General features: G+C 39.8%; 1 protein-coding gene across 40 annotated transcripts in view; it reads right to left on the reverse strand.

The window, feature by feature from the left end:
- Positions 1 to 5,428: 5,428 nt before the first annotated feature.
- The window catches only part of hspg2 (heparan sulfate proteoglycan 2), a 95,835-nt gene continuing 74,594 nt past the window's right edge, over positions 5,429 to 26,669 (reverse strand). For 13 of the 40 annotated variants that reach the window (XM_083570671.1, XM_083570670.1, XM_083570665.1 and 10 more), the window contains 29 exons: positions 26,422 to 26,585; positions 26,141 to 26,336; positions 25,347 to 25,526; positions 24,126 to 24,386; positions 23,737 to 23,899; positions 21,111 to 21,208; positions 20,719 to 20,985; positions 20,428 to 20,540; positions 19,899 to 20,046; positions 19,325 to 19,441; positions 19,199 to 19,216; positions 17,594 to 17,678; positions 16,686 to 16,830; positions 16,497 to 16,599; positions 16,290 to 16,399; positions 15,666 to 15,774; positions 15,096 to 15,194; positions 14,800 to 15,021; positions 14,464 to 14,708; positions 14,203 to 14,374; positions 13,219 to 13,341; positions 12,812 to 12,868; positions 10,802 to 10,877; positions 10,622 to 10,700; positions 9,866 to 9,940; positions 9,011 to 9,081; positions 8,004 to 8,087; positions 7,561 to 7,664; positions 5,429 to 6,908 (listed from right to left, as the gene is read on the reverse strand). In XM_083570671.1, coding sequence (XP_083426797.1) covers positions 6,736 to 6,908; positions 7,561 to 7,664; positions 8,004 to 8,087; positions 9,011 to 9,081; positions 9,866 to 9,940; positions 10,622 to 10,700; positions 10,802 to 10,877; positions 12,812 to 12,868; positions 13,219 to 13,341; positions 14,203 to 14,374; positions 14,464 to 14,708; positions 14,800 to 15,021; positions 15,096 to 15,194; positions 15,666 to 15,774; positions 16,290 to 16,399; positions 16,497 to 16,599; positions 16,686 to 16,830; positions 17,594 to 17,678; positions 19,199 to 19,216; positions 19,325 to 19,441; positions 19,899 to 20,046; positions 20,428 to 20,540; positions 20,719 to 20,985; positions 21,111 to 21,208; positions 23,737 to 23,899; positions 24,126 to 24,386; positions 25,347 to 25,526; positions 26,141 to 26,336; positions 26,422 to 26,585 — 3,857 coding nt within the window. In that variant the 3' untranslated portion in view covers positions 5,429 to 6,735. The remainder of the gene's footprint in view (positions 6,909 to 7,560; positions 7,665 to 8,003; positions 8,088 to 9,010; positions 9,082 to 9,865; positions 9,941 to 10,621; positions 10,701 to 10,801; positions 10,878 to 12,811; positions 12,869 to 13,218; positions 13,342 to 14,202; positions 14,375 to 14,463; positions 14,709 to 14,799; positions 15,022 to 15,095; positions 15,195 to 15,665; positions 15,775 to 16,289; positions 16,400 to 16,496; positions 16,600 to 16,685; positions 16,831 to 17,593; positions 17,679 to 19,198; positions 19,217 to 19,324; positions 19,442 to 19,898; positions 20,047 to 20,427; positions 20,541 to 20,718; positions 20,986 to 21,110; positions 21,209 to 23,736; positions 23,900 to 24,125; positions 24,387 to 25,346; positions 25,527 to 26,140; positions 26,337 to 26,421; positions 26,586 to 26,669) is intronic. The other 27 variants (XM_083570681.1, XM_083570680.1, XM_083570675.1 and 24 more) reach the window with 12 other exon arrangements.

Genomic DNA, 26,669 nt, shown 5'->3' on the forward strand with positions numbered 1-26,669 from the left:
CTTTTGACTAATTTGAATGTAAGCAATCCATGTGACTTCTACTGCTTAAGTATCAGGGAAGCATGCCATCTCTAAAACCAGTTAACTTAACATACCTTTTTTAAATCAAAATTTAATTGTTTTATATTTCAAAAGTTTACTCTGTAAATTATAATCTATGTTTAGAGACAGTGGCATTAACTAAAAGACAGGAGGTGGAGCTGGAGATAGCAGAGCTGAAGATATTGAGGTTTTCATTGGGAGTGACGATGATGGACAGGATTAGAAATTAGTTTGTTAGAGGGACAGCGCATGTAGGATGTTTAGGGGACAAAGTGAGAGAAGCCCGACTGAGATGGTTTGGACATGTGCAGAGGAGGGGTATATCAGTAGGAGAATGCTGAGGATGGAGCCACCAGGAACGAGGAAAAGAGAAAGGCCAAGGAGGAGGTTTATAGATGTGGTGATGAAAGACATGCAGGTAGTTGGTTTGAAAGAGGCAGATGTAGAGGACAGGGGGGTATGGAGATGGATGATCCGCTGTGGCGACCCTTAATGGGAGCAGCCGAAAGAAGAAGAAGAAGAAAAAGAAGAAGTAAATTATAATATTATTTTACCTTGAAGGAGGGATGAGTAATATTTAAACCAAAACACTTGTGGAAAAACTGACATAAACATAAACATTCAACAAATCAGGAGAAGGAATTTTAAAAGTTTTGCCTATTGCAATAGCATTTAGGCCACGAAAATGAATCATGTGTATGTTTTTTTTTGTTTGGTGTGGTGGAATAGCTTGGAATAGCTCATGTGCAATGCATTAATGATACCGATGGCCTCTTAGTGCGAGTATCAACAGAAAATTCATATGAGACCAAAGATCACTGTGCATAATCCCACATGGATCTCCTAAAGCTTGCACTTCCCAGATTAGTAGTCCAGCTAAACTACGATCAACTCCAGGAACAGTTGGTTCATTATTAGTACTGTTAAATTGCACTTATTTGTATGTGTCACTTCAGTAATAGATCTGCATTAATGTTGTGGCTTGACTTCACCTTTTATACTTTCATATCAAAATACATCTTGAATTATATATTTATATGGTTTATATCATGACTTTTAATAATTGTCTTCCAAAAGCACCCAGCCACTCCTTGTTCATCCAATTTCTCAAAACACTAGCTGAACTAGTTAATGGCAAACAATTTCCAGAACCCGAAAAAAAAGATTTTTGAATCACTGATATTCAAATGTATCTAATAACAAAAGGCTTGTCATTTTAAGAGAATTGGGCTGCTTATTGACAGCTAGAAGCTGGATTTTTCCATCAGGGATAGGAATAAAGCCATGTTACAGGTCTAAACCAGCTTTGACCAGCCTTTGACTTGTTTATACTTTGCTGATCACCAGACCTAGGTGCCAGGTACTCTTAGGAAGTAAATCAAATGATCACTCTTTAAAACCATGGTGAGCAGAAAAGCATCTCATTATGCACAAAACATTGAACCTTGAGGTAGATAAGCTCCAGAAGCAAAATACCACTTTAGATTTAACTTCTGTCAGACAAAAAATGATTGGACTGGAAAAACACTGAAAAAACACCAGGTGATTTTTTTCTCTCTAATCATCAACTGTCCAATTTGGGTGAGTCTGAAGTCATTTACATTCTTGGTTCACAAGTAAAACCCAATGTTGGGTTGTGCTGTTTTAGCCCTTCCAACTCAATGTTTTTAGAAGTTTAGAAGAGGGATTATATGAGTTTTTCTTCCTTCTGATGTTTAATGTGGACTGAAGTTTTTGACCTGTACTTGGATTGCAGCCACATGTTTGGATGTTTAGATAATTGCATGTTAATGTGATGGTGTTACTAATAAATTGGACGACGGTGAGTGTACAAACAGCATCATCTATGACCATAATAGAATTATGTCTATGGTAAGATTCTAAAGGAACAAATATAAATATGTTATGACAATAGTGGAAAACAACTATAGTATACAAGAGTTATAACTGAATTCTTATTGTGAAAATATGACTGTACAGGTGTTATTATAATGTTATAGATTATTACCAGAGCATGTTATAGACTATATTGGGTTATAGTATGACTACACGATCATGCAGCTTTGCATGCAAAAATTATTTATGACTATAATTGCATAACAACCAGACTAAATCCTTGCCCTGTAAGATATGCAGGTCATTGTATTTAGTAGCTCAACAACTAATGAATATTATAAAGGTCAAAAATTACAAAGCCAGTTGAGCCAGTGTAATAGTATGCGTTCATTTCACAAAAAATTGAAAAGGATTCGAGTAATAAAATGTTTATTAGTTGAATCAGCAGTTGATTGATGTAATACCGAAACTTAATACAGAACTTCAGCTTCAAAGCAGCTCAGTGTGACTTATTTGGCAACGAAGAGAAAATCCGCAGTGGTTGCTGAATGGTCTCTGAATCGAGACACCGGCTTGATAATTTTGGTGTAATTTGTTAATTTACACCAAGACAATTTGAGTGTCCTTTGAATAACCGGACAATAAAACACAGATAAATGATCAATGAAATATCTGAACCATGATCTTTGTACTCTGGTAATACAGCCACTATTTGTTTAGAGCATGGCGGAGGAGGTTTTGGCTCTCAAGAACACTGTGGGATTGAAATGTTGCTTCACTCCATTGTAATTCCTAGTAACCTTTTTTTTTGTACATAAGCTTGTGCTAGTTTGTGGATGGAACTATAGGATATACATAACAAGGTCATAAGACTACAGGGTAAGTATTGTCAGGGTAAAGTGTGTTGTTACCAAAATAAACTTGCTTGAAGGAAGCACTTGAAGCCCTTCACAGTAACCTAATTAAAGAATTCAGACACGTTCATGGAAATGACATGCATTTTCATGTATAGTTAATGCTCATTCAGAAACTACAAGCACACCCAAGCACAAAGTAAACAGGAGGTACCCATTGATTGTTGTTTGGTTTGCAGAATATTTGTATTGACAAAAAAAACAATTCAGAAGATCTCTTGCATTCCCAGAATAGACTGCGACCTACAAATATAGACAAACAAACTGGTAAATAGCAGGTGGAAATAAAGTTAAAAACTTTATCATGAATTGCGTAGGATCAGATGCCGATAAAGTGTAATAGTTAACATAGCTTCCTTTGGCCGAACTCAAGTAACATGCAGTACAGGGTGGAATAGATAATATCATTGCATAAGTGAAATGAAGCTCCTAAGAACAATATATAAATATCGGCAAAATACCCTTGCAATTCTGTCAAAATGCAACCCTTCTCTCAGAAAATTGTTGCAGTTGCAAATGTTTTGGTATAAATGTTTTTTTTCTTGTGAAAAAGTGTTGTTGTTCGCACTTTAATGTTTCAGATCATCAAACTAATTTAAATATTAGTAAAAGGTAACAAAAGTGAACACAACATGCATTTTTTTAAAATGAAGGATTTTGTTATTGAGGGAACACTAAATCCAAAACTACATGGCCCCGTGTTAAAAAGTGTTTGCCCCCTAAGCCTAATAACTGGTTGGGCCACCCTTAGCAGCAACAACTGCAATCAAGCGTTTGCAATAACTTGCAATGAGTCTGTTACAGCGCTGTGGAGTATTTGTGGTTCACTCATCTATGCAGAATTGTTGTAATTCAGCCACATTAGAGGGTTTTTTGTCTATATAGAACACTGCCATCATGGTGTTTGAATTCCTCCTTTACCAGATCCTCAATCTCAGCTACATCATTTGTATCCATAACTCAAATCTATTACAAAACATAAGTTGTCCATTGGATTTGTTTGAAATCTAGCATGCATAATTATTGTTATCTTATTAGTTAGTTTGTCCCTGTCAACAAAGTTTTCCAAAAATACAAACCAACTAGTACCCTATTTTTACCCTTCTAACCCTGACTAGGCCAGTTACTAAGGATGAATTATCCCATTCAGTGCTCCTGAATGTGTGAATAGACTCTAGTCTCACTGTGACCCCCACCCAGGATACGATCAAGTGCAGATAAAGTAAATGAATGAACAAATACACAAAAGATAACAACAAATCATTGATAGCAAGAAATAGCTCTAAATATATATATATATATATATATATATATATATATATATATATATATTTTTTTTTTTTTACTGAATTTGACTCCAGGATTCCAGACATGCTCAGTCGATCCTTTATTAGGAATCTTCATGGTCTCTAGTGTTTCTGTTTGGTATATTAATCTTTGTTCTTTGATCAGAGCTTTAAAGTTTCCATAAAAAAAAAAAAATTTTCAATACGTTTGTGCAATACTTCAGGACTAGACTTACACGAACAAAGAATCAAGTTACACATTTAACCCCGTACAATATAATGAAGCATTCAAGCAGCGATGTTCATTTTTAGCTGACATTAGCAGAGGTAATGTTGAGAAATATGAGATATTATGCATTGTTCTCTCAGACACAGACCTTTCAATACGATGACACTGAGCTTCACAGGCTTTTTATTCAACACTAAATCCTGTTGCATAATCTTCAGAGGAGTGAAACATCTCAGAAATCTGTGTAAAAAACTCATATGGGGGCAGGAACTTTTTTTTTGTTTGACACTACAATACCCATAATCTGTACTGTATTTTCGATGTAATTACCTTTACAAATAAAGGGTGTTAGTTGTTAAATGTGTTTTGACAGACTTAGAATGGGATTCTATAAAAGCTGCACTTCTCTTCATTATTTTGATAATGTTTTGTAATCTATGGCCATAGCATCAGCAAGCCAGTTGTTCACCTCAAGAAAGAAAGGAAACTTTCAAGAGGGACCCCCTTTCAGTCACGCTTTCATCCCTGTACTGTGCATGAGAAAAACGTGCTTGTGACATTTCCGCCTGCCATTTATTTATTTCCAGCTCTTTCAAAGCCTCAACAATGGTTTCAAATTCATCCACTTTGAAAGCGTTTATAAAAAAAAAAAAAAAAAAAAAAAAGCTACATTTTCATTTTTTTTGTGAGTGGCCTGGGGTACATCAGCATGCAAATTCCCAAACGTATGCAATAGGGTTGAATATTCACTCCAGCCCACTCCAAACAAACAGTATCTTCCCTGAGTCATGCTAGAACAGGTTTGGTCTCCTATCTTAAATGAAGGAAAAATGTTATGCTAATGCATCCAATGGCATCTTATACAATTGTGTTTCCAACTTTGTGCTAACAATTTGAAGAAGAACCACATGTACATATATGCATTTGTCCATAGAATCTCCAAAGAAGAGCTGTGTGACTGAGCGTAATACAGTTTCCTGTGTAACATTCACACCTGCTCAAGTGCTTGACTGCCACTACAACATAAAAATGCACTTAAATGAATACGTACGGTTCTTCCTTGAAAAGGAAATCCACTTTTTCCCCTCTCCAGTAAACAGAAAGACTGCTTCAGGACGAGGTTCCAGGTTGGCATTAAGCAAAAAAAATACTTTTATTGCAAACTTGTGGTCTTTGCTACTTACAATACATGTTACATTAGAAACACAAAGGCAAGTCACTGGCAGAAGACAGAAAAGCATGTGCTTATATTGTGTTTAGCACCATTGGGGTTTTTTTTCCTTATACACCAGTAATTAAGAGGTTTAACCTACATTAGGATGTATGATGACATTTCTCTTCAATAGAAACTGCATACAAAAAAGTCTCCCAACAAACATTCTTGCTCGTTTTTTTTTTCTTTTTTCAGCGTCCAACGCTTTCTCTCGTCTTTTGCTTCATCGTCACCTGAGATGTGGAGTGTGTTTGGAGTGACCTTCCCAGTGTACAGAAACCCCCGTCCCCGTGTTTTAGAAATGTTTAAGCGGTCTCAAAAAGGGAACAGAGCAGAAAAAAAGAAAGAAAAAGAAAGGCAGCAGAATCTTCAAGTATTAAACACAGCTTAGCGCACAAGCTTCGGACACACGTTATTAGGACCTAGAATTAACTCAAGAAACAAATGAAGAAGAAGAAGAAAAAAAAAAGAATACAGGCTAGGGTTAATGAGCGTCCTTCCCGACACAAATGTTTCATATAGGTCCATATATTCATATGCATATAAATAAAAATTCAGTGCTGTAAAAACATTTTCTGACCACATAGGAACTGAGCTATAAGTGAAGGCATGTCATGTAAGTTTTTTCTTTTTTTTTTTATAATGTAATCCCTCACTCTTTTTTTTCAATTATGGCTAAGAAAAGCTACTGCAGGACTAGGTAAACAGATATCCCATGTTAATCATCATTTTTTTAATATAACACTTAGTGAAAGATGTGTGTTTTTCTCTCGATCTCTTTTGGTTTATGCAGCACAGAGTAAAAAAAATGTACTTTTGGCAGCAGTAAGGCACCAAGGGATTATATCAGAGTGTATGTGTATGTGTATGTGTGTGTGTGTGTGTGTGTGTGTGTGTGTGTGTGTGTGTGTGTGTGTGTGTGTGTGTGTTAAACATAAAGCAAAAAACACTCTTTGGCTATCTCAGAGAAACCCTGTTTGCCTCTCTTCCTGTGTGTGTACGGAGGTTAAAATACATTGGTGATCCTGTAAGTGTATCAGAACAGTCTGTTGTTTTTTTTTTTTTTTGTATATGTAAGTGTGTGTGTGTGTGTGTGTGGGTGAAAATGCAAGTGAAATGCATTTGCAGTCCTGTAGGTGTATTGAGATCCTTGTCTCCTTTTGCGGTATGTGTGAGTATTTTCTCAGTCTCTAGGTGGCGCTGGAGCAACTTTGCCTACGATGTGCAGCGTTGCACGTTTTCGCCGCCTTCGGCGTGCAGCTGCAGGTCGATGGGCCGCGACGGCTGTTCTCCCGGCCTGACGTTCAGCAGAGACAGGTTCTTCACGCAGCCCGTGATGCCTGAATAAAACTTTGAGCCAGTCAGAGTGGCCATGTCTGGAGCTCCACCTGTCAACATGGACACCACAAACACACACATAAATTTGACATATCATTTACCCAAACTTTTACAGTCGCTTGAAATTTATTTGCATCTTATCAGCATTAAAAAGCAACTGCACTGACTGTTTCTGCATGGCTTTCATTTGCATACCGAAACCTGATTGGCTCTTGTATTTTATGATGTAATAACACATCTCCCCATGGTATTAAGCAATGACATTTTAGCACTTAACACATTTTTTTTCTTTTATTTATATACAATATTACTTATAAGGAATACTTTTAGCTACAAATTGCAGCAAAATGTTGATCACATATCCATATGTAGTCGGTCTCTATTCAGTTAGACATTTCTACAGATATGAAGGATTTGAATAAGGCCATTAATTCATTGTAAAATTAACAAATATATAACATTTAATAAAATAAACAAAAACACACTGGGAACCAAGAGCTATCTGCTCTCTTCCGCATACATGATGAAGATTTTAACGCTTTCCTCTTGCCTCATTTTGGTGTGTTGTTCGTCTCCTTCATCTTTTTTAAAATATCATTTTTGCAATTTCAGTCCCCTGTTGTTCCTTGCGAGGTGTTTAGACTATAATTGTAATGTGGTGTTTATTTCAACAAGAGATCTTATAACATAAAAGGTCCATACCCAGGTAGATGCTGCCCTTGGTGTTTACCATGACACTCCTGCCAGGGGACTCTCCATGCTGAGCTGCCCTGTCATCAACCTGTACGTAGCCCTGCTTTCCTGTCCTGCACACAACAAAACGCACATGCCGATTTGTCCAGTTATTCATTCAGATGCACCACTTACTCTATATAAGACCTAACAAATCACCCATGAAATACTAAAAATAATCATTCATATTATTCACTAACCCCATTATCCCATAACTCAACCATATATATTTTTTTCTTTTCTGAGTGCCTTAATACAAATTACATATATTTATATAGGATTGAGAATGATGCACTTGAACAGAGAAACTATGAGATCCTGAAGGCTTGATCTGGGTTTGAAACAATTAAAATCAAATGCTAATAATAAAGCAACAGAATATGAATACTTGCAAATAATAGTAAAAATGGTACCTGACTGCAGTGATTTTGTGCCAGTGTCCATCATTAATGCGCTCCTTTGAAAGGATTTCTGCCTCTCCACTGCCCAGCTGGTAACTATGGGGCAAAGAGGCAAGTAGGTAAGTACACATAGCAATACATACACTGTCTTGGGCAATAAAAATAAAAGCTAAGGCCAAAAAATATAGCTTTTAAAAGTGTTAAAACAAATCACTGCAAATTTTGTAACCTGCGACGTGTTGAATTAAAAGTCTAACATCCATCCATCCATCCATCCATCCATCCATCCATCCATCCATCCATCCATCCATCCATCCATCCATCCATCCATCCATCCATCCATCCATCCATCCATCCATCCATCCATCCATCCATCCATCCATCCATCCATCCATCCATCCGGTTCTTTTCTCCAAATAGTAACATACATTTTTCCCATCACTTAAACTAGGAGACCCAAACCTGTCCCAGCATGACAACACCCCTGTGCACAAGTTGAATGAAGATATGCTTTACATGGTTTGGAAAGAAAGATCTTGAGTGGCCTGCTATAGAGCTAGAGCTCTGACCTCAACCCAACTGAGCACCTTAAGGTTTAAACTGGAACGCTGACTGTACCCCAGGCCTCCTCACCTCACCTACATCAATACCTGACTTTACAAATGTAACAAGCAACAATCTCCACAAGTACACACCATAATCAAGTGGAACATCTTCCAGAAGCGTGGATATTATTACAACAGCAAATGAGGACAAAATGAGGACACAGTGGATATACACATACATGTACAAGTCAAGGTGAATAGATTTAGGCTGGTATTTGTTTTATATTTGACATGGTTTAAGTAAAACACAGTGAGCTGATATATAAAAATAATCAGTAGTAATTTCCTTATAGCTGTAAGCCTTGTTTTATTCCTATAAGACCACTGCAATTTGCGGCCCATTAACAACATCTGAACAATCAGAATACAGAATTCAACAGCGCTGCAAATATGAATGCTAATTCAGGGGCTCACCTGAACACCAGGTGTCCATTGTGTAAGCCAAGGCTTATGAAATCCTTCCCCCTTCCCTGGTCTCCTGATTCCTGTAAAAAAAATGGTACAGTGCACAATAAAAAATGACCTTCCCAACAGACGAGACCCCAGAAATGAAATGATTTACATTGTAGTATCATTTCGAACAGAAGCATACATGTATTTGAATATAATTAGTAGCATGGTTGTGTCAACATTTTATAATAATTTTTTTTTAGCATTTCAGCTTATACAACAAACTTTTAAAGCCCAGACACAAATTCTTTACAAAGTGTTCGCTTTAAAATGTTGAGGCGTGCACTTGCATGCAAAAGTCATGCAATAGTTATGTCTAATAGTAAGTCTGATGGACGGTGCTAATTCAATAACATTTCTTTTGTAAATAAATAAATATACACCACATTCTAATATCATTACTAAACTAATATGTGCTTAAAGTGTTTTTGTTTAAGTTTTGGTCCTGTCTCAACCTCCCTTCATGGCGTTTCCTCGTTATCGTATGGTGGCCACCTGTTTTGTGTTCGTCCGTGATTCGTTTGTTTGAGGATCATTGCAAAGTCTTGTCCTGCTCTTGTATCATTGAGTCCAAGTCTCGTTTGAGTAAGTACACACGTTTTGACCTGTATAGTATATTATTGGGTTTTGGTTTCATGGTACGTCACATAACACCGTCCCGGAATATTAATGGTTACTATGGAAGAATAAAGTAAACGAATAAAGTACAAAAACACACCCAAAAAACAAAGGATGCTATATTTAGTTGGATGTTTTTGCTCTAAAGACAACCTGCGAGATTCATTACAGCATCTGTAGATAGCAGCTGGAGGAACATACTTGTTTCAGTGTCTGCTTATGCAGAACCTTGTTGTGAGTGTGTGACTCGTGCAGGCTCAGGGAGGCTGCAGGCTCCTGAGCCGAAGATCCGTCGTGGGTTAGTGCAGTGAGGTAACATGCAGGGCATTCAAGCATTCACACACACACACACACACACACACACACACACACACACACACACAGAACAAGTCAATGAGCAATGAGCGTAATCTCGCTGTCTGCTCTGGTTATAAATCACATAAATGCAGAAGTTAGAATGAGTGGGAAACGCGAACAGCTCAGCGACTTTCGCGCGGTTAAAATACATGCGCATGAGATAAAAAGTTAACGAAGATGAAATATCACAAAAGAAGAAACTTCATTCGCATGCTACAGCTCATAAACAAATCTTTTCATCATCAAATGAGCTGTCGATTGGAAAACTCCTTTAAGTTTTTGTTAAATGCAAATTAGTGTCGGGGGGTTAAATGCAAATTAGTGCCGTAAACTACAAAACCTGAAAGATAACAATAATCAGCAAAAATGTCTGAAAATATTTACACCCATTACATCTTGCTTTCAGGCATGGAGAAATGAAAATAATGATGCGTTTTCCCTTTTGGATATAAATATGCTCGTACACTGTACAAGTCTGCACTGCTACCTTATTTTTACCCTGACTTTTTCAGGATTTGGGGAGCTGGATGAGGATTCATGCTTTGATATAAACACTGCGTGTATGGATGATGAGAGTACGTGTACAGTTTCAGAACCTACCACCCCCTGCCACAGAATGAGGCCGTCCTCAGAAATAGTGTTTATCTCCAACTCGATGGTCTCAGGTGACACTGGAGAACTAAAAAACAACAAAAAATCCGATTTTCGAATGAAATTTGCGATAGAAAGAGAATTTTCCGCTATAACTCAGACTACAGAAACTAGGCAGGAGCTCCTGACCTGCGTGGGAACATGGCTTTGGGGAGGCTGAGGTAGCCGTCATCATGGAAAAATGCAGCGTATTGTATTGGAGAATCTGTAACAGAAGCACAGGGTTTTGGATTACACACAGGGCAGGACAGTGAGGCCACACATCTGCTGTGCTGTCACACTGTGGACATCCAGAGAACAACTCAAAGTACAGAGTAGGGAACAGAAAGCATGGTGCAGCATGGGGGAAATCAGGATAAAGGATATGTACAGTATGTGTGTGTATCTATATTTGTAACATCAGTTTATTTATTTATTCCCTACAAGTCTATAATATGTGTGGTCAACTGTCTTGTGCGTGATTGGTTCACTTTGTTTTTTTTTTTAATGTTTGGAACCTGTTCGGATATTGTAGTATAGTATATAGAGTATAGTTTATAATATACACATTGAAGACGTCGATTCGGATTCATTGGCAACAAATACATAGATTAAACTTTCATTGAAGAGAGAAACGCAAACCTAAAATGACACATCACGACAGAGTCAAACAGCATACACACACACACATACACGCAGTGACGTTCACGAGAGCAGGCGTTTCTCGCAAACACACAAACACATTCTGCCGAACACACACACACTCCGTAAACAAAAGAAGTCGATGTTCATGTTCAAGGACGCTTAACAAATAACCCTTTAGGCTTTAATGGGTCTTAAACTCACCTGTAATTTTGTGCTTTTTGAATTAGTAGTTAGTATCGGATCATGTGGATGTTTGGATGAACTAGAACTAGAACGAGACCCCAAAGGGAAATACGCTCAGTCCTTAGTATATTTAAAATAGACTAAAAAAAAATATAAAAAGTAGTCAGGAGTCTGTAAGATTGTGTAGATATGTATTTGACTAATTTCCATGAACTATCATTATTCACTGCATTATTATGAACTATTCAACTAAGCATTAACAATGTAGATGTACACTATATGGGCAAAAGTATGTGGTCACCTCACCAGAAGATTTATCAAAGATTTAAAAAGATTTCATTTGCTGTTATAATCAGCTCCACTCTTCTGGGAAGATTTTCCACTAGATTTTGGCTTGTGCTTGTGAAGATTTCTGCTCTTTCAGCTATAAGGGTGTTAGTAAAGTCAGCTACTGACGTAGGTGAGGTGAAGAGGCCTGGGGGTGCAGTCAGCGTTCACATTTATCCCAAAGATCTTCAACAGGGTTGAAGTCAGAGGTCCAGAGCAAGCCATTTAAGATCTTCCAGTCCAACCCATGTAGTGCATATCTTTATGGAGCTGGTTTTGTGAACTTTCATGCTTGAACGTGTCTCATCGTGGCACACAATTGTATAAAACGTCTCTAGATAAAGGAACATTGTCCCTTCACTTGAACTAGGAGACCCAAACCTGTTCCAGCATGACAATGCCCCTGGTATAGACCTCTGACCTCAACCCTTTGGGATGAATTAGAAAGCTGACTTCACCCCAGGCCTCCTCACCCCACATCAGTACCTGATCTTGTAGCTGAATGAGCACTGAGTGGAACATCTTCCCAGAAGATTGTAACTTATTATAACCAAAGGACTAAATGTTGAACGGGATGTTTAAAAAACATATATAAATCCTATGCTATGGTGTCTACAAACTTTTGTCCTTATAGTGTATGCGCTTCTTGATTCATTTTTATCAGACATGCTTTATATCAGGAATCAGTTTAGCAGTTTTACTAGCCCTCAGCACTCGTTAGCAGTTTGTAAGAGAAACATTAGCAACAGTTGCATCTGTTCTGGGGTGCATGCACTGCAGTCAATGCAGAAAACCAGGTTAAACAGGAGTGTAACTGTTGCTTGGCGTTTCTCTGATGACTGCTAGCAGATAAAGAAGACCTATATGAGAATTGTCTGGTCATGATACAGCAAAATATTTTACAGATGTTGAGGAATCAGGTTGGGATTTTCAGTTTAAGGGGAGTTAGAGGAAAGAGTTCTCCTTGGTTAGTGTCGGCTCAGGCAGACCGGACGGATACTGTACCGTTCACCCCGCTTGCCTCCAAATTCCACGGCGCTTCGAGGACGACGGCCTTCTGCCCTGTGTGTGTAGGATACAGCCACGAGAGCGTACGGGTGAGACACACAGTTAGGCGTTAGAACTGAAGTTAGGAGCTTTCTGCGTCTTCGTTTCAGGGACAAGTTTGTGCGTTGGTGTGTAAAGGCAACATCAAGTCTAAGCTGTGAGGCTACACATGGCACTAAGGGTCTATTAGTTCTATCAAGCTTTCGAGGTCCTCTAAAAGCTCTCTACGGTTTTTTTTTGTCATTCCAGAAATGATAAAAACACACTCAGTGTTGTAGAAGGTCTAGATCAGGTGAGGACTAGTGCGCTATCGGGACATAAATGTCAACACTGCGTTACAGAACAGGCAGACAGGAGAGACTCACCTTTTCTGCAGAAGACGCCAGTGTAACCTGCGGCACACACACAGTGACTGTTCACACAGCTGCCGCCGTTATGACACTGAGACGAGTCCACGCAGGTGTCCTTCACCACCTCACAGCGATCTCCTGTAGCCGTAAGCAACAAAGAATCCTTAAGTTAGAACTAAAACATGTTACACTATATGGACAAACGTTTGTGGACACCTGATCATGAGATATGTGCTTATGTGAACATCCAGTTCCACATTTTGTCCCCGTTTGCTGTTATTATAAACTTCACACTTCTTTCCATTGTGCTTGTTAAGACTTTTTTTTACTTTTGAACAGCACGATGGGTTAAAAAAGCGTAATTATTCTGATTAAAGACCTTTTTTTATTTTTTATTTAGCACTGCTACAGAAACAAGAACCCCAATTCCAAAGAAGTTGGAATTTATTATGGCTATATATATATATATATATATATATATATATATGACATTATAGCCAATAGCCATAACTAATTATAGTACTATGGATACATAAGTATATTTGAAGGCAAATACTTTTGTACTTTAACTGAAGTGAATGTGAATCATATAAATCCTTGACGAGTCTGCGTTTTTCATTCCCGCTGCGCCGACTCTCCTGTCCTGCAACCTGCGTTCTTTGAAATAAGATCATTACTCTTTTATGTATTTTTTTAAATCATTCAATAAGTAGTAGGTGGTCACTTAGTAGTCATTGACCTTTGGATCTGAAAGTCAAGCTGCCTCTCCTCTCCTCTCCTCTCTCAGTTGTATGAATGAGATAAATGTAAGTCGCTCTAGATAAGGGCGTCTACCAAATGCCATAAATGTAAACAAACACAGGTCAAAGTCACATGATTGACTGATGTTTCGGATGATTTCATAGATACAAAGATCCTGCCCTCAAAATTCCTGTTTACTCTCTGTACTTGTAGCAACCTGATTCTGCAGCCGAGTACAGGGGTGCACAGTGAGTTTACCCTCGTAGCCGTCCATGCAGAGGCATTGGAACTCGTACTCGGCGGTTTGCATGCAGGTGCCACCGTGCTGACACGGCTTGCGGTCACATGGGCTTCTATCAATGCACTGACTGATGGCCCTGCTCTCTAAGAACGTGTAGGAGAGGTCGATCTTCTTCCCATTGATAGACACCTGGAGACAAAAGTGTTCAAACGTCAAAATACTTAACGTTTCATTATGTATAAATAGTAGAAAATAAGATAAAGAAGATAAATAGGTACCTCTCCGATGCAGCCCTCAAAGAACATGCTGACGTTAGCAGGTTTGGGCAGGATGTCCTTTGATGGCACGCCGCCCAGGAACATGGCGGTGTGCACGTTGAGGCCCTGAGACTTCCCAGGAGATGACTTCCTGACTTCGGGTCCATCGTCCAGCTTCAGCACACCATCCTGGTTGAAGCGCTCCGCTGTCACGTAGTGCCATTCTCCTAAAGTCACCTGCTGAGGACTACGCAGCACTGCCTGGCCTACATGCCCACCACACACATCCATTAGATCAAATAATAATATGGCTTTTAGCAAATATGAGCCCTAAAAAAAAATAAACTATACTCCGACCTGTGCCGAGCTCATAACGAAATTCCACGTGTCCCTCCACGAGCGACAGAGCGACAAAGTCCTCCACCTTCACCTTCTTCCCGCCGAGGAAGAACATCAGGCCGTCTTTGTCCATCGGCTTGAACTCCATATCGATGCGCAGGTCGTTGTGGATGTTAGTAAGAGGAGGATACACGATATACGACTCGTCGCCGTCAAACAGCGGCGTCGTCACCAGCAGACCTGAAGGTGAAGCGTACATGAGAGTCGAAATCTCACCGGGCAGCGTTTATGCAAAACATAAACAAATCTCGTACCACCCATGCATTTGTGTCCGTATTTGCCAAGGTGGCAGCGGCAGTCATAGCCCACGCCGCCGGGACGGTTAATGCAGGTCGCGTCCGGGCCACAAGCCTCTGAGGATGCAACACACACACACCCACACAAAATATGCTTCATCACAAAGATATCGGCTACCTTCTTGAGAACACAATACACCACAGCCTCTTGTAGCCGGGAGCCAAAAACCCCCCAAAACTGATCAGTGGGAGGGATGTTATACTCGCTCTAATGTCAATCACAGCACCACTAGCCAATCACAAGCACTTCTTGGCTTGTGAATGTAGAAGAGGGCGAAGAGCACTTATCGTTAATTACATTTGTTAGGTACCACAGAAAAATACAACCCACCATTATACATACGGTTGAAAATCATTCTTTTATTCATCTTGCCAAAAATAAAAATGGCTAAAGATTCTTTTAATGGCAATACTACTTGTTAAAGACCAACATTTTTCCGAAACGAAAAATCACACCGATTTTGCTGATGACACTGATACCTTTAACGCATGTCTGCAAATCTCACTGTGAATTCTTTTGAGTCTCACCGGGATGGCAGTGTTCGGATGAAAGGTGCTGGCAATTGCTTCCTGTGAATCCTCTCGGACATGTGCACTTGTACAGACTTTCCCGAGCGTCTCTACACACTCCACCGTTCTGCACCACAAAACGCACCGTCAAAGGGACATCCAGTATAAAATCAACTGCATTATACACTATATGGACAAATGTTTGTGGACACCTGATCAAAGAATTCAGATTCCCATTCCACATTTAGTCCCCGTTCACCTTTATATTAAGCTCCACCCTTCTGGGAAGATGTTCCACTAGATTTAAGTGTGTGTTCGTGGAGATTTGTGGAGATTCATTCAGTCACAGGGGTGTTAGTAAAGTCAGATACTGATGTAGGTCAATTCATCCCAAAGTTGTTCAGTAGGGTTGAGGTCAGAGATCTATAGCAGGCCAATCAGGATCTTCCACTTCAACCCATGGAGCTCAGGTGAATTGTCATGCAGGAACAGGTTTAAGTGAGGAGAAAATATAATGCCTCCAACTTTATAGTAACAGTTTGGAGAAGACCCCAATACTTTTTTACCCCATACTTTTGTCCATATAGTATACATGCACTACACTTTGTCTAGCTGTAATTTGAGTTTGCGATATGATCAAACCTGACAGGGGTGATCCTTGCAGGTGGGGCAGTCAGTCACACCGGTTGAACTCTTCTCCAGATCCTTGAAAATCACTTCCTCACCCTGAATAATCAGCTGTTTAATGCAGCCTAAAAAAGGATTATGGAGTCACTGTATTAATACTGAGTTGGATCAATTCCACAGGATTCGTGTGAAACAAATAGACACACTCGATGACTTTCATACCAACAAAGCCGCTCTTGAGCTCTGACGTTTTGGCGATCATGCTGTAGTTTGGATATCCGCCCACATACAGCTCCTCGTTCAGATCCAGTCCTTGGAATTTGCCCTGGACAGATGTGGCAGATGTTTGCTTGATGAAATCAAGCTTGAAAACCTCACAGTCTCTGACTGGTGACACGGCAGCAGACGTACCTGGGAGGTGCCACTGACCGGAGCTTCTTTGTCCACTGTGATAGACCCGTGCGTGCCGTTACGGTACAGCTGCACTGTGTGGAACTCACCTAGCTTGATTGCAGTTGGGTAGCGGATGCTGGCCATGCCAGAGCCCACATCGAACCTTCAGAACAATAGCAAAGCAATTGTATTATTTATTTCTTTTTAAAAAAATGTTTACTTAACAAAAGCAAAATCAGATATTACATAGTTATGTATAAAATTTAATGTCTGGATTTTACACTGGTTTTAAAAATCCATAAGTTTTTTGTTTGTTTTTGTTGCAAAGCATTGCTCATGGTCCTGATGAAAATCAGTTCCAGGAAGATAATAGATAAAAAAAAAATATATATATAAAACTAAAATATCAAATATGTACAATATCATGTTTATTTCATGGTTTTTTTTTAAATTACTTTTTGTTAAATATGTCACATTTATATTAAATTAATATACAGTTGAATTATAATTTTTATTTTAATAAATCAGATTCTGCATATACGCTTTCTGTATATAAATATTATAGGAATGTATTAAAAATCTAGGGGGCAATTTTTTTTTTTATATTTACCCCTTAAAGAAAAAAAAAAAAGGCTAAATATGAGGAAGGTAATTTAGAATGGAAGTAATAGGAGGAAATGTAACAAAAAATTGCTAAAATAAATAAATAAATAAATAAATAAATAAATATATATACACACACACACACACACACACACACACACACACACACACACACACACACACACACACACACACACACACTTCAGGATGTATGTTTAAGGAACACTTCTAGATAGTTTTAATAATCGCCGTACCTAGTTTGCTGATTTTTCACATACTGATACAATGAAAAATATCTGTCCTAAGACCGATGTCATCCCTACCTGAATTCAGGGCGACCACCTACAAGGCCGAGAGAAATGAAATCGGCCCCCATAGCCTTCCTCTGGCCATTATACAGGATCATTCCTGAAGGAGAAAGAAACCTTTTAGAGGAGTACATGCATCAATGTAAAAAGTAAACCCAGACAGAGCAGAATGTATTCGGATTAAGCTGAGGGGGCAAGTGCCATGCTGAGGGGCTCAGCAGGGGGCAGTGTGTGCGAGCGGAAGCTCAGGTACAGTCCTGTAGTGCTGAGATTTATGCCAGTCAGTGGCTTCATGAGCAGCATGCCAGAGCACAGGCCATAACTCAGCTATAGGCACAGAGGGGTGTAAAGGCCATGAGTGCATCGTGGTGGTCTGTGGCAATATCAGTTTGTGTCTCCTTCTATAGAAGTAAAATGTGACTCTCTGCACATGTTCCCTCTTAACTCACTCCATATGAGCAGAGCCAAGAATTATGAACTGCTTTAGATCATGCAACAATATCATGCACCAGGTATATGAGAATATAATATTATTGGTGACGTTAATGTTAAATTCTAATAAGATTTAATGATGATTTAAGCCTTTGGATTACTGCATAAGCTGCATTATGTATGTAGCTATGTATATGTATGTATGTATTATGTATATAGACCATTATGTAATCCATCCATCCATTCATCCATCCATCCATCCATGCATCCATCCATCCATCCATCCATATTGGGTGGCACAAGGAAATTTGTATTTGCAGCAATTGTTTGGAGCCAGTGTGACCTTGTTTAAAACCCCTTGCCATTAGTTATAATTGAGCAGTGAAGCGGTGAGCAACGAGTGTTCGCTGTAAAACCTTTTATAACAATCGTGATAATGTGAGTGCGGCATAAAGGGAATTTCTGCGTCATTTCCAGTCCCGATTGGGTCCCGTCTACTCAATTCCGATGGAGTGGTGAGGGCTCCTCACGATGGGAGCTCGAACCGCCTCTAGATTCTTTGGTATGAGGGCTGTTCATACACCAAATAGGGACTTCTTTTATAAACAGAACCTGTTTTTTCTAAATGATCATGTTTTACAATGAAAGCACCGCTCCACTGCTCCATTATAACTAATAGCAAGCGGTTCCCCACAAGATCGAACTGGATCCAAACAATTGCAGATGCCCCATGGACAACCGATTTCCTGTGTCGCTGCACCACACTGTGTATATATAAATACCATATATATAACCAATTGTGCTGTCAAATTGTGTCAAAAACCAAACTTTAAGAAATAAGTAATCGCTAATATGTTACATCATCATGGAAAACATGCAGAACTCTGCACTGCAGTGTATACAGCAGGCGTGAACTCAAACACTCAGGTGGGAACTCAAACATCATCATGCCTGTAGGTAAACGAATGTGCAGCTTGTACAATCCTGCAAACAAATCCCATGCTGCACCCTCTGTACTGTGCGGCATCGCAAAATAAATAAATAAATAAATAAATACAGCGATCTCTCAGTAACACACAGTACAGGGGTGGAAAAGCAGCCAGCGCCTCTACGGTGCCCACGAGAGGCCACGAGGAAACCCTCTAGCAGCGTGTGTTCGTGTGCTCACACTCAAAAGTGAGGACTCACCGGAATACAAAACGAGACCTTGGTACCAACAGGGAACAGAAGAAAGGTTGAGTTTGTAAACAGAACACGAAAGCATTCGATTTACTTCTTAAACCAATACGAGGGCTTATGAAGACAGATCCTTACCGTCCACGTTGTCTGGCCTAAAGGTGATGTTAATCTTAAAAGCTTTGTAGGAACTTTTAATGGTGGGAAGCCTGAGGTAGGACAGAGGCTCCTGACTAAAATACGGCATCACTCGCTCTACAAAAGACAACACAGAAAAAAAGCATCAGGAAGATAAGACAGCTCATACATTCATTCTTCATTTTTTTTTTTTTTTTAGTTTCACCAAAAACACTTCTGTCTCCTTTCTGCTCACTAACAAAACTGAGACTCATGAATTCCCAGGTTTACCCAGAGAAAATGTCTGGCAGAATTATGTCTAGAGCAAACAGTACTAAGATCAATGCTTCAGTGTTTTATCTCAGAACTACTTGATTTGCAAATATATTAAAAGTAGAAGGTCGCTTATTCTCCTGCCAGCATGCAATAATGCATAAAAACCTCCATAATTGCTGCTGAGCTACTAGCACTCATTTGTACCATATGTATAAATCTGAAGCACCACTTCACTCTGGGGTACAATTACAGAGCAGAGTGAGCTGACCAAAGAGAGCTGAGCTGAAACGCCTCCCCTGTAATTAAAAGCCAGACTCACCGTGCACATTGAGTTTGGTAAAAGCCTCCACTTTGCCCTGCTTGTTTGATGCCGTACACACATACGTGCCAGAATCTTCGTGGCTGACGTTAGGGACGGTGAGCACATGGGCGTCCTGGAAACACTTGGGTGGGAGTTCGTTCTCCCGCTAAAAGAGATTTATGTTCGGTTTTGAGTAGAAAGTGTCTGAACCCTGAAATATGTGCGTACACCAATCAGGCATAACATTATGGCATTATAATATTATGACCGGTAAGCAAATTACACTGGCGCCTGTTAGCGTGTGGGATATTATTAGGCAGCAAGTGAACATTTTGTCCTTAAAGTTGACGTGTCAGAAGCAGGAAAAATGGCCCAAGGATTTGAGCGAGTTTGACAAATTGTGACGTCTAGACGACTGGGTCAGAGCATCTCCAAAACTGCAGCTCTTGTAATGTTGTGCCTGATCATTGTATATACATATGGCTTTCAGGTTATACTGACTTTCAGTATTTATGAAAGGTGGAATTTGCATGCAGTAAGGAGTTACCTTTGACCATGTGATGTTTGGAACGGGATACCCGGTGGCAATGCAGGGGAAAATGGCAGTCGAGCCCATGGTCACTTCTTTCGTATCAGGCTGAGCGGCAATTTGGGGCAAAGCTTTGAAAATACAGACGTGTATATTGACGTTAGGACTCGACAAACGTGTCATTTATGAGAAGAAAATCCTAGATAACAGAAATCCTAGTGTGTGCCTTACAATAATAAGAACTTCTATACCCGATTTGTAATTATAACGATATAACCCAAGATAACGCAGAAAAATCAGTTCGCATACACTGGATGTTAAGGACCACTTGGGTTTGAACCGAGCCGACGTTGTTGGTTGCGGTGCAGCGGTACTGCCCGGCGTCGACCTCCATCACGCGCTCGATCCTCAGCATGGCCCCTTTCACCTGCACATGATCAGGCAGCGTAGCTCCCACTTTACTCCAGCGCACCGTGGGAACCGGGTCGCCCTCAGCATAGCACTCGAACTCCACCGAGGTGCCCACCGTGACCGTCTGCACCGATGTACGCACGTTAATCATCACCTTGGGCAAAGCTGTAGTGCACAGAAACACTCACGTCAATACGCAGCGTGACAGATGGATTTCTGCCATATGAACGTCTGCCAGTATTCAATCGAGGTTACATGCGTTCGCAGCGGGAGACGCGACGTGGACCGACCTTGAATAGTGAGCTTAGCGGTATCCTGCGCCTGGCCAAACAGCGTGGTTGCTCTGCAGATGTACATTCCCTCGTTGCTCTTTTCCAAGTTCTCGATCCTGCCAAAAAAAAAAAAAAAAAAGGCCACGGACTTGAGAAACAGATTTGAGAACCTCGCTTCATTAGTACACACTGACAGAGTGTGTGTAAGTTTATTCTTTTTATACAACATTCCTGATGATCTGGTGGCCAAAATCTAGTGTAACATCAGAACATGGTGATTTGGCATTAGTTGCTGGTGGAAGAGTGATGGGAAGTAGATAATGGTGCACTGGAATGGAAGTGGAAAAAAACGACTTTTTTTTTTTTAAACATCCCACGTTTAGTCCCGTTTCCTGTTATAATAACGTCCACTCGTCTGGGAAGATGTTCTACTGGATGTTGGAGTGTGCTTGTGGAGATTTGTGTTGACTCATATATCATCTGTATGACCTTGTGCAATTGTACATACATCTTCCATATTGTATCTCTACACATATTGTGCCTCACACACATCGTACACCAATATAACATCTCATATATGGTCATACAGTATATGTTTCTAGATATTTTGTGTTTTTGCTCACCAGCTTCCGCACATTTTTACACTGCCCAGAACCTTTATATTTATTTGATGTACATATATCCACTTATATATTACATGCTGTACATTTATTTGCATATTTAGCAAGAATGTGTTCAATAGGTTTAAAGTCAGAGCTCGACAGAAATAAAAGACTGTAGTAAAGAACATTACTTATAATCTTACATTCCAGTGTTCATGTTAGTTCTCACTCTCCAGTGTTCTGTATTGTTTATAGACTATAATCACACTCTTGATGTCACCCAAATGAGGATGGGTTCCCCTTTTGAGTCTGGTTCCTCTAAAGGTTTCTTCCTCATAACATTTAAGGGAGTTTTTCCTTGCCACAGTCGCCATGGCTGCTCATCAGGGATAAACACACACCATTCACCCTAACTGTTGATTTCTGTAAAGCTGATTTGAGACAATGTCTGTTGTGAAAAGGGGTATAGAAATAAACTTGACTTGACTTGACAATAGATCCTAGCGTAGTGGTTAATGCATTGGACTTTGCATCCGAAGGTAGTGAGTTCTAATCCCAGCTGTCACTCCTGGGCCCCTGAGCAAGGCCCTTACCCATACAGCTGCACAGTTTTATGAATAATGGCATTTGGCACAATGTGAAATGTAGGGCTGCAGCTATCGATTATTTTGGTAATCAAGTATTTTACCGATTTTTCCATTGATTAATCGAGCAATCGGATAGGAAATACTTTCTTTACTCTTTTATTAAAGAGCAATACCAAATATACAAGAGAAAAAATGACAGGTCTCCTAAAACGAACAAGTAACTTGTTTCCTTTTTAGAAAAATGACCATTTTTATGATGGAAATTTCATACAAGAATATGTTAGGTATAAAAACTAAAACCAATTTAGTGCATTTAATTGGCATATTATTTTAAAATGCAAATAAAAATATATAGATAAAAATCATATATAAAATAAAAATAAAAATAATAAAAATAATCAATTTCAGATTACTAAAAAAAAAAAAAAAAAGTAAACACACTTTATGGTGTTTTCTTTATGTTTTTGTTTGAAATGATCCCAAACTTTGGAAACCTTCTAAATCTAAGGCCTGAATCAATAGACTCCAACAAAAAAGTCGGAATTGCGAGGAAAAAAAACCTGAATTACCAAAAATAAACTCAAAACTGGGAATTGTAAGAAAAAACTTGGAATTGCAAGGAAAAAATTAGGCAAACGGTCTTCCATATGAATCTCCCCCTCACCCCTCACTGTTTTCTCCTTGTTCCTCCATTTTTTCATTCTGTGGTTTCTCTGTCTGTCCAGAGCGCTCCAGAGTTTAGCGCGTGGTGCGTCAGTTATAATAGTCCGTAGGGAAACACAATGCTCCGTGTGTAGTTGAATTAACTAAACGAAAAAATTTGCCTTGATTATGTTTTGTATTCAAATTATTTGAGTTACTCGAGGAATGGGTTCAGCCCTAGTAAAATGTAATCCTAGTTTAAGTGACAGGAAACTTGAATGCTACTTCATCCAAAGACCCTATACAGTTGTTTAGGGGAGAGCTACATATGGCAAAAGGGTAAGGGTCAAGTGTCCCAATACTTTTGTGCATATAGTATCGTATATCATTTACATTTTCAGTATATAAATATGAAAAATATATATATATATATTTTTGTTGGATTTCTGGTGTACTTTCGGTCTTTCCTCTGAGGAATTCATGTTCATTTCCATTCCAACTAAAAAGTTTAGCCGCTCTGATGCACTCTTCATGCGGGTCGGACAAATAGGAACATACAGAGCGAGATACCACGTCAGCGCTTCGAAAGGGTCGACAGCTGCTGTACATCTGGATTCATACCGAGTGGAAAAATGGAGGCTGACAATCATGGATCATTTACAGCATATTTCATCGTCACGTGCCTTTTAGATCACAGCCACGATACGGTGGATGTAAAACGTAATCAGCAACACGTGGAAGCGAAATTCGGAAAAATTAGGTTGCTTGTGCATAAACATCTTCGATGCATGAGAGATTAAAAGCATGGCCCACCGTAGAACTCCATCTTTGATGTGATGATTGTGTGGAAGTGTTTCTCCCTCCTTCAGCCACTCCAAAATGACCTCGGGTCCTCCGCTGGCTGAGCATGTGAACTCCACCGCACTGCCCAGAGCCTTTACCTCCACCTGGGGGGAGACCCGCACTGACAGTGGTGCTACACACACACACACACACACACACACACACACACACACACACACACACACACACACACACACACACACACACACACACACACACACACACACACACTCTCATCACAATGAGATTAAACCGTACTCCTTCCACACATCCTCTCATTTCAAAGACCTTCAAGATCTCAGTGAGATTGCTGATGGGCACACTGCATTTCTGATGGACCACCAATCCAAACTACTCACATCGTACAGACACTTTTGCTACCGCCTCGCTCCTGCCCACTTTGTTGCTGACAACACACTTGTAGCTTCCAGCATCGCTTGGGGAAGCTAGGTTGATCTGTAGGTCTCCTCCCTGCACCTCAGCCCGAGCAGGCATGTTTCCGTTCACCTTGCTCCATTCGAATTGCATCGGTGGTGTTCCATGTGCAATACACTGCAGCCTGATGACCTCGCCGACTCGCACGGCCACGTCGTCAGGCAGAGTAGTGGTGTACGGAGGCGCTAAAACGAGAACCGTGGTTACGTGCTTAGCATAAAAAAAATCAATTGGTTCATCCAACTATCATTGACATTATAGTTAATGCACCCAATAATTGCATTCAGTGTCACATGACAATTCAACATTAGACTTAGATATACTTTACTGATCCTGTGGGGGAAATTATTCCGTTACAGCAGCAGCAGGTTACACAAACAGTAGTAGAGGAGAAAAAAAAAAGAAAGAAAAAAAATTTAATGAAATAATTGTAACTTAAATAAATAAATACAATATTGCAGATGAAGCAACACTGGCAATTCAAAAAGAAAGAAAAGAGAAGGAAATGAAACGCGGAAATTATCAGTGTATGTATGTGTGCGTAAAATGACAGTGAATAATGGAATATGTATATAAATTACTATCATCATCTGTTGCATAGAGGTGAGTCATTGTACAGTGCGATGGCATACGGTAGGGATGATTTCCTGAAGTGTTCTTTTTGAAAGTGAAGCTTAACCAGTCTGTTGGAGAAGAAACTCTGCTGCCTCTGTATGCGATCATGTAGTGGGCATGATGGATTTTCCATGATTGACAGGAGTTAGTGACCTGTCGTCCCTCACTGACTCCAATCTGTCCAGTTTGTGTCCGATTATGTATTCGGCCTTGCGGATGATTTTATTGATCTTGCCAGACTGATAAAAAAATTTTCCAGCATCCTGCTGCATACATTGAAGGATCTGAGCATCCTCAGGAAAAAAAAATCTGCTCAACCCCTCCTTATACACAGCGTCGGTGTTGGTCCTTCAGTCCAATCTGCACCCAAGTACTTGTAGTCGTACACAACCCCAACCTCCTCACCCGTGATGGTAACGTTTTTAATCACAGTTTTACCCTTAACCTTTAGCACAATTTCTCTGATTAGCTTCTACCAAAAATGTCATAATGCCCGAATGTCTTAATTCGGGGGGAGATTTTCTACTCACTCTCGACATCCACCATGACGGTGACTTCGCTGGTGCCCATGTTATTGGTGGCGTTGCAGATGTACGTTCCAGAGTCCTGTCGTCCCACACTGGGTAGGATCAGTTCATTATTAACTATCTTATGTCTCCACGGAAGGGGTGCTCTAAGCTTTGACCAGGTGATCATGGGTTTCGGGAATCCTGGGAACAACAAAACATACACACACACATTTCTGTTTTTGGTTTACAATTGTGAATCAGTTGAGTGAAAAAAATCACGACTGTACAATAAATATGATTCTAGTTTTCAACAAAGACAATATTCATGCTAAAGGAGTTGTAATGCTGCAGCAAGAGGCAAGAGATACAACATTTAGGATTAGGGAAATCATTTCAAAAAGAGCTTATTAGGAAAATAAGCCTTAGTCATTGTAGAGACAATCTTGAGAAAATTGAGAATGTGTGCGGGTGAATTTTCAAAGCAGACTGTTATGATTTCTATAGTAACAATGCAGACAGGGTTTTGTATATCAATGTGAGCAATGCTCTCCATAATCTAAGCCTAAAATGTTCCATCAATAAACAAAGAAAAACCCAATTATTATATCTGAAGCTTTCTGTGTGTAAATATTTTCCAGAAGGATTCTCCAGTTATAGTGCTGATCTTAACTTCAAGGGGGAAACTGTTTATAGCTGCAATACTTCACTTTCTTTGATTTGCACTGCACTCCTTGCAGAAGATACTGTAATATTCACTGTTAGTTGTTGCGATTCAACTGGCTTTGTTTATATTACAGTGGAAGGTCCATATTTACCATGGGCATCACAGTGTAGAACTGCAGCAGCCCCCTCCACTACAACCAGCAGAGGATCACGCGCAATGGCACGAGGCGCCGTTGGCACCTGGTCTCCACCTTCTACAATCACCTCGACCCGGGTCTCTGATCTGCCCTGGCTGTTCTGAGCTGTACAAATGTATGTGCCACTGTCCTCAGGCCGTGCAACCAAAATCTGAAAACAAGAACAAGGGAAAAAAAACTGATAATAGGACTGCAGTAGGGCACACAGATGGGGTACAATTTACATCAATATAAACCTGCATGACTGCGTTGTACTCCTTGGGAACAGGGTTAGGGTTATCCAGTCTATGCCAGATGACAGAAGGTTGAGGCTCTCCAGCTCCCTGGCACTCAAGGAAAATGGGTTCACCAACGTTTACTCTTACTGGACCTGTGGGTGTCACATTGGCTTTGGGAAGTTCTGAAGCGGGCAAAGAAAAACGACAGAAACAGGGAATAAGTTGTAGTGTTGGTTAGATAGCTACAATATGTATATAGAGATTTT

Source organism: Silurus aristotelis (assembly GCF_946808225.1).
Source record: "Silurus aristotelis genome assembly, chromosome: 19".
Classification (NCBI taxonomy): Eukaryota; Metazoa; Chordata; class Actinopteri; order Siluriformes; family Siluridae; genus Silurus; species Silurus aristotelis.